The 12,106-nt window shown below is 52.5% G+C and overlaps 1 protein-coding gene across 1 annotated transcript; it reads left to right on the top strand.

Annotated features, from left to right (window-relative positions):
* The first annotated feature begins 578 nt into the window (after nucleotides 1-578).
* Nucleotides 579-11,870, top strand: LOC149428414 (solute carrier family 25 member 34-like). Its single transcript, XM_089667441.1, is given in 6 exon segments — nucleotides 579-1,456; nucleotides 5,209-5,274; nucleotides 9,237-9,389; nucleotides 10,594-10,728; nucleotides 11,067-11,171; nucleotides 11,173-11,870. Coding segments are annotated over 6 exon segments (957 nt in total). The 5' UTR covers nucleotides 579-1,030; the 3' UTR covers nucleotides 11,245-11,870.
* Nucleotides 11,871-12,106: the final 236 nt, after the last annotated feature.

The raw sequence follows: 12,106 nt of genomic DNA, 5'->3' as shown, positions 1-12,106 counted from the left end.
GGTACACAGAGATATTAGGAGGGCAATAAAAATGTAACATTATTATTTTGTTTATTTACATGTATTCTATTTGCTTTTTATTCACATTTATTTTTATTTACATATATTTTTTACTAATCTTATTTATTTTATTATTTCCAACGAACACTTTTATGGTACACAGAGAAATCAGGAGGGCAATAAAAATGTAACAATTTTATTTGTTTAATTACATTTATTCTGTTTGCTTTTCTTTCTTTTTTCTCCATAGAACACATTCGGGGTGCAGAGAGGAATCGGGAGAGCAATACAGATGTAACATTATTATTTTGTTTATTTACATGTCTTCTGTTTGCTTTTTATTCAGGTTTATTTTTATTCAAATGTATTTTTTACTAATATTATTTATTTTATTTCCCTTTTTACTGAACATTTTTGGGGTACAGGGAGGAATCTGGAGGGTAATAACGATGTAACGATTTCAATCTGTTAAAAGCCACAAATAAAATCTGCTACAATGTTTCCGGTTTCATCGGTTGGGAGATTTAAAGGGAAACGTTTGCTATAAATGCGTTGAATGTGCGGCGCTCCTCCTCCTCTTCGCTCACAATCGGAGGGTTGAGGACGAGGAGGCAGCAGCATTGTGTGTGACATCCTCCCAGGGATACAATTGGGGAAGCCTGATGAGCGGTGACCTTTCCCCCACATGTGATGATCCTGCACCCTCCCCTGGGCCATGGAGGTGTGAGCTGTGACGAGGACAGAGATTGGTCGGGGACCGGCGAGGAGGGACCGTCCGGGGTACAGATTGGTGTGTGAGAGGCGACAGGCTGCATGGCTGACCTCCCAGGAAACAGCTGAAGGGCTCCAAAACATCCGAGCTGAAGACAAACTTTCCTCCTGTGCTGGCGAGAGAGGAGCGGGCGATGGAGCCGCGCCGGGACTGCGATCGGCCAATGTGGAGCGATTGTATCGCCACGTATCCCCTGTGACCTGCTCTCCCGTGGGTGGAACCTCGTCCCTCGCTGCAGTCCTTTATGTTCGGGGCTTTATGAAACCTTTCAGAACCATGACCACCCCCCCGCCGCCGCCGCCACCGACCATCTCCATCTCCCCGCCGGTGGATTTCGTGTTGGGGGCCTCGGCGTGCTGCATGGCGTGCGTTTTCACCAATCCCCTGGAAGTGGTGAAGACGCGACTGCAGCTGCAAGGAGAGCTGCGGTCTCGGGGGACGTACACGCGGCACTACCGGGGGGTGGTGCAGGCCATGGTGGCGGTGTGTCAGGCGGACGGGCTGCGGGGACTGCAGAAGGGACTGACGGCTGGACTGCTGTACCAAGGAATGATGAACGGAGTCCGCTTCTACCTGTACTCCCACGCCGAGGACATGGGGCTGACGCAGCAACCCGGGGGCAACGTGGCAGCAGGGGCAATCGCTGGAGCACTCGGAGCGTTTGTCGGGAGTCCGGCATATCTGGTAAGACCCCCCCCCATGCACCCCTTTACACAGTCTCCCCCCCTCCGCATGTCCTCTATACTGCCCCCTATACATCTATACTGCCCCCCTATATATACTGACCCACCCCACATGTCCTCTATACTGCCCCCCTATACACACTGACCCACCCCACGTGTCCTCTATACTGCCCCCCTATACACACTGACCCACCCCACGTGTCCTCTATACTGCTCCCCTATACACACTGACCCACCCCACGTGTCCCCTATACTGCTCCCCTATACACACTGACCCACCCCACGTGTCCTCTATACTGCTCCCCTATACACACTGACTCACCCCACGTATCCCCTATACTGCCCCCCTATACACACTGACCCACCCCACGTGTCCCCTATACTGCTCCCCTATACACACTGACCCACCCCACGTGTCCCCTATACTGCTCCCCTATACACACTGACCCACCCCACGTGTCCCCCATACTGCCCCCCTATACACACTGACCCCCCCCACGTGTCCCCTACACTGCCCCCTATACACACTGACCCACCCCACGTGTCCCCCATACTGCCCCCCTATACACACTGACTCACCTCACGTATCCCCTATACTGCCCCCCTATACACACTGACCCACCCCACGTGTCCCCTACACTGCCCCCTATACACACTGACCCACCCCACGTGTCCCCTATACTGCCCCCTTATACACACTGACTCACCTCACGTATCCCCTATACTGCCCCCCTATACACACTGACCCACCCCACGTGTCCCCTATACTGCTCCCCTATACACACTGACCCACCCCACGTGTCCCCTATACTGCTCCCCTATACACACTGACCCACCCCACGTGTCCCCTATACTGCCCCCTATACACACTGACCCACCCCACGTGTCCCCTATACTGCCCCCCTATACACACTGACCCCCCCCACGTGTCCCCTACACTGCCCCCTATACACACTGACCCCCCCACGTGTCCCCTACACTGCCCCCTATACACACTGACCCACCCCACGTGTCCCCTATACTGCTCTCCTATACACACTGACCCACCCCACGTGTCCCCTATACTGCTCCCCTATACACACTGACCCACCCCACGTGTCCCCTATACTGCTCCCCTATACACACTGACCCACCCCACGTGTCCCCCATACTGCCCCCCTATACACACTGACCCCCCCCACGTGTCCCCTACACTGCCCCCTATACACACTGACCCACCCCACGTGTCCCCTATACTGCTCCCCTATACACACTGACCCACCCCACATGTCCCCTATACTGCTCCCCTATACACAGTAACCCACCCCACGTGTCCCCTATACTGCCCCCTATACACACTGACCCACCCCACGTGTCCCTTATACTGCCCCCTATACACACTGACCCACCCCACGTGTCCCCTATACTGCTCCCCTATACACACTGACCCACCCCACGTGTCCCCTATACTGCCCCCTTATACACACTGACCCACCCCACGTGTCCCCTATACTGCTTCGCTATACACACTGACCCACCCCACGTGTCCCCTATACTGCTCCCCTATACACACTGACCCACCCCACGTGTCCCCTATACTGCTCCCCTATACACACTGACCCACCCCACGTGTCCCCTATACTGCTCCCATATACCACGTGTCCCCTATACTGCCCCCATATACACACTGACCCACCCCACGTGTCCCCTATACTGCCCCCTATACACACTGACCCACCCCACGTGTCCCCTATACTGCCCCCCTATACACACTGACCCACCCCACGTGTCCCCTATACTGCTCCCCTATACACAATAACCCACCCCATGTGTATAGGGGAGCATGTGTTCTCCATAACCCCCCCCCCCCCCCGTTTGATCACATTATATAGTACATAGAACTCCTCTATACTAGAGGGACCGTAGTCGACTTCAGACCACCTCTGCCAGCCCTCGCTGATCCCTTGGGGGACACCCTTGCCAGCCCTCGCTGATCCCTTGGGGGGCACCCTTGCCAGCCCTCGCTGATCCCTTGGGGGGCACCCTTGCCAGGCCTCGCTGATCCCTTGGGGGAGACCCTTGCCAGCCCTCGCTGATCCCTTGGGGGACACCCTTGCCAACCCTCGCTGATCCCTTGGGGGCACCTCTGCCGACCCTCGCTCATTCCTTGGGGGCCACCTCTGCCGGCCCTGGCGGATCCCTTGGGGGCACCTCTGCTGGCCCTGGCAGATCCCTTGGGGGCCACCTCTGCCAGCCCTCGCTGATCCCTTGGGGGCACCTCTGCCGGCCCTCGCTCATTCCTTGGGGGCCACCTCTGCCGGCCCTGACGGATCTCTTGGGGCCACCTCTGCCGGCCCTGGCGGATCTCTTGGGGCCACCTCTGCCGGCCCTCGCTTATTCCTTGGGGTCACAGATGTGGGTATTTTAAGCTGCAGCATTTTTATCTGGGGGGGAGATTAATGCGACTTTGTAGGGAATACGATATTCCTCACTTACAGGTCTGCACAGTGACCAATCGGAGCTCGGCGTTTATTACCCGTCACGTCGCCTGTAGGAAAGTCTCAGAAATTGTGCAAAATTTTGCTGAGGAAATTTTTTTTTTATGTTATTGATCATTCAGAATTTGTAAGTTCTGCCCATTTTTTGCGCTTGGTCAGCGTATGTTTGTGCCGAGAGTTTGCCCCGCATTGGGTGAGGCAGAAGAATCCCATGATGCACCGATCTACAAATCACTCCTGATACCTGATCCACAAATGTAGCAAAACGACAATTGTGACATTTGTATCCTAGTATTGTGTATGTGTGTTTATTATCGGGTCAGAAGTCACGTGTGTTCCCCTCCCCCGAGGGTCACATCGCTCACGTCTCCCCTCATCCTGACTCAAACACATGTGAGGGAATTATGTAAGTTATGCACAACATTTCCCGCTGACTCAGGACTTCTCAGTTCCTGAAATCAAGAAAGTCAGATACTCAAGGACAGACTATGGCAATGTATAAGGTCACGCACACTGCGGCAGATATATAGGGATACACAGACTATGGGGATATATGAGTACATGCAAACTACGGGGGATATATACACACAGACTATTGAGGATTGGGGGGGCCTTTCAGGACATGCAAACCATGTGGGGGGGAGATAATGGCACACAGACACCATGGGGTGATATATAAGGGAACACAGACTATGTCTAATGGATGATGGTTGGGTTGTTGGATGGTTGTTGAGTGACGGTTGGATTGTTGGATGAAGTTTGGGTTGTTGGATGACTGTTGGGTTGAGGGCTGAAGGTTGGGTGGAGGGATGACAGTTGGGTTGTTGGGTGGAGGGATGACAGTTGGGTTGTTGGGTGGAGGGATGACAGTTGGGTTGTTGGGTGGAGGGATGACAGTTGGGTTGTTGGGTGGAGGGATGATGGTTGGGTTGTTGGACGGTGGGATGACGGTTGGGTTGTTGGAGGGTGGTTGGGTGGAGGAATGGTGGTTGGGGGGTTGAGTGAAGGTTGGATGGAGGGATGATGGTTCGGTAATTGTTGGGGTGTTGGATGATGGTTGGGTGGAGGGATGAAGGTTGGGTTGTTGGGTGGAGGGATGACAGTTGGGTTGTTGGATAGTGGTTGGGTGGAGGAATGTTGGTTGGGGGGTTGGGTGTGGGTTGGATGGAGGGATGATGGTTGGGTAATTGTTGGGGTGTTGGATGATGTTTGGGTGACTAAATCCATCTCTTGTCTCCCTTATCTGCTCTATATAACTTTTGCTGTGTCTCCGTAGGTGAAGACTCATCTGCAGGCACAGTCTGTGGCTGCCATTGCCGTTGGACATCAGCACAATCATCAGGTGAGACAGACAAACTCCTGTTCCCCGACCTGTAGAGGAGATAGGATATGGCTGTGCTGGGGCGAGGGGGGCAGAAGGGGGGGAGCCAAAGATGTATTTTAACTATATATAGGGGGTTCTATAGAGTGGATAGTCCCAGATCTGGACCAGGGCATCACTGAGCTCCTGGACAGTCTGAGGTACAACCTGGAGGCGTCAGATGGACCAACACATGACATCCCAGAGGTGTTCTATTGGATTTAGGTCAGGTGAGCGTGGGGGCCATTCAGTGGTATCAATTCCTTCATCCTCCAGGAACTGCCTGCATACTCTCGCCACATGAGGCTGGGCATTGTCATGCACCGGGAGGATACCGGGACCCGCCACACCGGGAGGAACCCAGAACCTCCTGCACCAGCGTAGGGTATGACAATGGGTCCAACGATTTCATCCCGATACCTAATGGCAGTCAGGGTGCCATTGTCTATCCTGTAGAGGTCTGTGTGTCCCTCCATGGATATGCCTCCCCAGACCATCACTGACCCACCACCACAACGGTCATACTGAACCATGTTACAGGCAGCAGAACGTTCTCCACGGCTTCTCCAGACCCTTTCACGTCTGTCACATGTGCTCAGGGGGAACCTGTTCTCATCTGTGAGAAGCACAGGGTGCCAGTGGTGGACCTGCCAATTCTGGGGTTCAATGGCCAATGCCAATCCAGCTCTGTGGTGCCGGGCAGTGAGCACAGGGCCCACTAGAGGACGTCGGGCCCTCAGGCCACCCTCATAAAGTCTGTTTCTGATTGTTTGGTCAGAGACATTCACACCAGTGGCCTGCTGGAGGTCATTCTGTAGGGCTCTGGCAGGACTCCTCCTATTCCTCCTTGCACAAAGGAGCAGATACCGGTCCTGCTGATGGGTTAAGGACCTTCTACGGCCCTATCCAGCTCTCTTAGAGGAACTGCCTGTCTCCTGGAATCTCCTCCAAGCTCTCGTCTCCTGGAATCTCCTCCAAGCTCTTGAGACTGTGCTGGGAGACACAGCAAACCTTCTGGCAATGGCAGGTATTGATGGGCCATCCTGGAGGAGTTGGACTGCCTGTGCAACCTCTGTAGGGTCCAGGTATGGCCTCATGCTACCAGTAGTGACACTGACCACGGCCAAATGCAAAACCAGTGAAAAACAGTCAGAAAAGATGAGCAGGGAAAACAATGTCAGTGGCCTCCACCTGTAAAACCATTCCTGTTTTGAGGGTCGTCTCCTTGTTGCCCATCTAGTGCACCTGTTGTTAATTTCATTAACACCAAAGCAGCTGAAACTGATGAACAACCCCCTCTGCGACTTACCTGACCAGATCCTCTGTGACTTACCTGACCAGATCCATATCCCAGGAGTGTCATGGACTTCATGCGACTCGGATTACAAAGTCTGCCTTTTTTCAGCAGTGTGTATATATATATATAAAGATATGGCATACACTTTAGGGTTTGAATGTGCTGGGTAAGGGGAAACCAGAGACGTATGTTATCTATGTACTGTGTATATATATATATGGGACACTATAGGGGTATACCTGTGAATGGGGGGGGGGGGCAGAAATGTACATTCTCTCTATATGGGACACTATAGGGGTATATCTGTGAATGGGGGAGGGGGGGGCAGAAAGGTATATTCTCTCTATATAGAACACTATAGGGTGTGGCTGTTTTTTGCTCGCTGCCTCCCCAGATCCAAAGTCCTCCTGCGGGAAGGAGATAGACTAATGATTAAGCCGGTGACGTTTTCCATGAGCCGGTGCCAGGTATGGGCCACGTGTGGCCGGGACAGGTAACCCTTGCACTGCTGAGTGAGGAGTAGCAACTCAGACTGTATAAAATAGGGACGTTTATGGGGCACAGAGGGCAGAATTCCCACTTTTCTGTCTTGCCATTTGGGGATTAGTAATGAGAGCATTTAAGGTAGAACTGGAGGCAAAATCTTTTTTTTTTTCCCCCATTTTGGGTGGCGTAGGCGAGGGTATGTACCATCAACCGCTGCTCCAGCTGGTCTGACCCCCCACCCCCACCGTCAGGCCATTGGACTGTAAATCCTGTTTTTGAGTCCCAAGAGAAAATCTTCATGTTTTATCCTCATTCCTAATCTTGATTTGACATCATTTCTTATATTGATGGTCAGGCTGTTCAGCCGCCAGATCAGCTCCTCACTCCTCCTGCTGTAATATGTACCCTATATACTGCCGCACATCGCAGAGTCCACTGTCTACAGCTTCCTCCTCTTCTCCTTCCTCCTCTTCTCCTTCTTTCCTTCCTCTCCTTCCTCCCTCTTCTCCTTCTTTCCTTCCTCTCCTTCCTTCCTCTTCTCCTTCCTTCCTCTTCTCCTTCTTTCCTTCCTCTTCTCCTTCCTTCCTTCCTCTTCTCCTTCCTTCCTTCATTTCTTCCTTCCTCTTCTCCTTCCTTCCTTCCTTCCTTCCTCTCCTTCCTTCCTTCCTCTTCTCCTTCTTTCCTTCCTCTTCTCCTTCCTTCCTTCCTCTTCTCCTTCCTTCCTTCATTTCTTCCTTCCTCTTCTCCTTCCTTCCTTCCTTCCTCTCCTTCCTTCCTTCCTCTTCTCCTTCCTTCCTTCCTCTTCTCCTTCCTTCCTTCCTTCCTTCCTTCCTCTTCTCCTTCCTTCCTTCATTTCTTCCTTCCTCTTCTTCCTCTCCTTCTTCCTTCCTTCCTTCCTTCCTCTTCTTCCTCTCCTTCCTCTTCTTCCTCTCCTTCCTCTCCTTCCTCTCCTTCCTCCTTCCTTCCTTCCTCTTTCCTTCCTCTTCTTCCTTCTTTCCTTTCCCTCCCTCCCTCCCTTCCTTCCTTCCTCCCTTCTTTCCTTCCTGTCCTTCCTTCCTCCCCTCCCTCCCTTCCTTCTTATCCTTCCTCTTCTTCCTTCTTTCCTTTCCTTTCCCTCCCTCCCTCCCTTCCTTCCTTCCTTCCTCTTCTTCCTCTTCTTCCTTTCCTTCCTCTTCTTCCTTCTTTCCTTTCCCTCCCTCCCTTCCTTCCATCCTTCCTTCCTCCTCCTCCTCTCCCTTCCTTCCTCTTGTCTCTTCCCTCTCTCTTTGCTTCCACTCCTCTCCTTTTCTCTTCTCTCCCATCCTCCTCTGACCTGGAGGATATAAAGACATGGCTGAAAAGCAGGGAAGATGCAGCAATGATGAAATTGTACGTAGATCTGGACCGTGGATTGTTCCGTGTCCCACTCAGATCTGTGGATTTATATATCGCTCTTCTATGGCAATGGTTGAACTGAAAGCCCCACAAAGTCCGGTCAGCCTTGCGTTGTAAAACATGGCGGCTCTCTGCCTCTCACCTGTGTATTTCCTGGCCGCGATCACCTTTGTTCTAGTTCTGGAGCCGAGTTCCTGGCCTGATAACTGACATAACCAGTTAGAGGAGCCGCACCTGGCCAGCTCCCAGTCCGGGCCGAGGAACCGGCGCACGCAGAACCCCAAAGACAGCAACACAAATGGTTGTAGAAAATCGCTCAACACCAGAAACTGCAAATACTTCAAATAAACTCAGCGATGTTCTGCAGATCAATAGAGAGGTCAGCTACGGGATAATCTGCAGGATATATCAGTATGGATCTGTCAGGAGGGGGATGGAGCAATGCTCTGCAGATCTCTAGAGGGGTCAGTGGTGGAATAATCTGCAGAGTATATCAATATGATTCTGTCAGGAGGGGGATGGAGCAATGCTCTGCAGATCTCTAGAGGGGTCAGTGGTGGAATAATCTGCAGAGTATATCAGTATGGATCTGTCAGGAGGGGGATGGGACGGAGCGATGTTCTGCAGATCTCTAGAGGGGTCAGTGGTAGAATAATCTGCAGAGTATATCAATATGGATCGGTCAGGAGGGGGATGGGAGGGAGCGATGTTCTGCAGATGTCTTATTCTGTATATAATGATGAAATATTATCAGTGAACATATCTGGGTCGTTCTTTGTCTCCCCAGAGTGTCAGCTCCGCCTTCGAGACCATCTACAAGAAGGAAGGAATTCTGGGTCTGTGGCGGGGGGTGAACGGGGCGGTTCCGCGGGTCATGGTGGGCTCAGCTGTACAACTGGCGACGTTCGCCAACGCCAAGGAATGGGTGAAGAGGCGGAAGGTGAGGATTTCATAGATGTGACCCCCAATGTCCCGAATCTTCTCTCTACACAATCTGCATGTTACTGAGTGCCGATCCATGGAGGAGACGTGCTGCGCCGTTGTATTGTGGTGACGCCTGCCGCCTTCTTCTTTTCTCCTACTCGTGTCCTCCTCTTTCCTCCTCCTACTCATCTTTCCTGCTGCACTTTCCTTCCTCTCTCCTTCTTCCTGTCCTACTTCCTCTCTCCTTCTCTCTCTTTCTTTCTTCCTCTCTCCTTCTTCTTCCTCTCTCCTTCTTCTTCCTCTCTTTCTTTCTTCCTCTCTCCTTCTTCCTGTCCTACTTCCTCCCTCCTCCTCTTTCTTTCTTCCTCCTCTCTTTCTTTCTTGCTCTCTCCTTTTTCTTCCTCTCTCCTCTTCTTCATCTCTCCTCCTTCTTCCTCCTTCTTCCTCTCTCCTCCTTCTTCCTCCTTCTTCCTCTCTCCTCCTTCTTCCTCCTTCTTCCTCTCTCCTCCTTCTTCCTCCCTCTTTCTCTCTCCTCCCTCTTTCTCTCTCCTCCCTCTTCCTCCCTCTTTCTCTCTCCTTCTTCTTCCTCTCTCCTCCTATCTCTTCCTTTCCTCCTCTCTTTTTCTTTCTTCCTCCTCTCCTTCTCATCTCTCCCCTTCTACTTCTACCTTCTCTCTCCCTCCTCTCTCTCCCTCCTCTCCTTCTTCTTCTTCCTTCTCTCTCCTTCTTCTTCTTCCTCTCTCCTCTTCTCTCCTTCCTCTCTCCTTCTTCTTCCTCTCTCCTCCCTCCTCTCTTCCTCCTCCCTCCTCCTCTCTCCTTCCTCTCTCCTTCTTCTTCCTCTCACCTCCTCTCTCCCTCCTCCTCCCTCCTCCTCTCTCCTCCCTCTTCCTTTCTCCTCCCTCTTCCTTTCTCCCTCCTCTCTCTCCCCTTCCTTTTTTCTCCCTCTTCCTCTCTCCTTCTTCTTCCTCTCTCCTTCTTCTTCCTCTCTCCTTCTTCTTCCTCTCTCCTTCTTCTTCCTCTCTCCTTCTTCTTCCTTTCTCCTTCTTCTTCCTCTCTCCTCCTCCTTCCCCTCTCTCCTCCTATCTCTTCCTTTCCTCCTCTCTTTTTCTTTCTTCCTCCTCTCCTTCTCATCTCTCTCCTTCTTCCTCCTCTCTCCTTCCTCTCTCCTTCTCTCTCCTCCCTCCTCTCTCCTTCTTCTTCCTCTCTCCTTCCTCTCGCAGTGGTTCCCCGATGACAGCTGGTTGGTGCCCCTGGCCGCCGGTATGATCAGCAGTGTGGGAGTTGCGGCAGCGATGATGCCCTTTGATGTGGTGAGCACTCGCCTGTATAACCAGCCGGTGGACAGTGAAGGACGGGTAAGTGAACGTTTCGTTGCTCGGGGGGCAGTATTGACGGTCCTCACTGGGCAGCAGTAATGGGCGCCTGGGCCACCATCGCAGTCTAGCAATGAATGGATCCTGGGGTCGGGTTCAGCAGATTTATTCTGGAGGGATTCCAAGATTGATTTAAGAACATTTTTGCTTCTTTGTAATGGAACTGCTGGGCTGAGGGTGGGGGAGGGGGATCCCAAGTACTGATAACCCCCGCCCACTAATCGGGGGGGGGGGGATGGGATGCTATACGGGTGCAGACAGTACATTGGTAGCCCATGATTGGTGGATTGGTGTGATGACACGTGTATGTGTGTGCGCAGGGTCGGCTGTACCGCGGATTCCTGGACTGCTTTGTGAAGATCACGCGCACAGAAGGGGTCCTGGCTCTCTACAAGGGGATTGTCCCGGCCTACGTCCGCCTGGGACCCGCACACCATCCTCAGCCTGCTCTTCTGGGAGGAGCTACGGAAACTCACCTATTACTACCAGCACCACTGAGGGCCGGGCCTGTGCCGCCACGTGCCGTGAGGGGTGTGGAAACGCCAGCACCCTGCCGCCATGTTGGGTTAGTCCGATTCCTGAGGCCGGAGGAGGATTGAGGAAGAGCCCCGCTCTGAGAACTGTGTGGTCACCGGATGCAGGAGAGCGTGGACATGTTTACAGCAGGGGATGGGCTATTTGTCGCTCCGCGGGGGTGGGGCTCTGGAGCTTTGAGGCCTCATTAACCACTAACATTACTTGAAGTATCGCTGTAAGTCTGGAGGGATTCTGGGAAGGGGGATCCTTGGACCCCATTGGAGGACTTGGACACCTAGATTGTGGGGTTGTCCCCACCCCCCTCCCCCCCACGAGGCTTTCCAGATTTCTCCTGACAATCATTCAATGTGGTCCTCCACTGTGATGTCCAACCAATGGGGCGATCCTCCCGCTGACACTTCGTTATGAAATGAAGACGAACGTTTCTGATGATATCGATCTGCTGATGAATATATTTTTCTGATGAATATTTTCTGTGATTTCTTCCATCTGATATTTGATATCTGTAGCCGGAGTCCTGAGGACGATGGATGGAAATTGTGATGATTTATATTTTTTCCAACAATTACAAAATATTTCTAAATGTCTTCACCGGTGGGATTGTGTCTGTGGGGGGAAGGGGGGTGCACGGGGGGAGGGGAGGAGGGTGCACAAGGGGAGGGGGGTGCACAAGGGGAGGGGGGGGGGGCACAGGGTGACACAATGTTATCATTTATACTATTATGACACAGAAAGAACTCTTCTTGTATCACAAAGAGAATATCTGGGACCTGAGGGAGGGGCTACTTGTCAATAGAATCAGGGGGCGGGTTCAGCTTAGCAG

Source organism: Staurois parvus, unplaced genomic scaffold (genome assembly GCF_062004578.1).
Source record: "Staurois parvus isolate SC_StPar_1 unplaced genomic scaffold, SC_StPar_1.0 ptg003255l, whole genome shotgun sequence".
Lineage (NCBI taxonomy): Eukaryota > Metazoa > Chordata > Amphibia > Anura > Ranidae > Staurois > Staurois parvus.
This window is presented reverse-complemented; position numbering and strand designations above follow the sequence as displayed.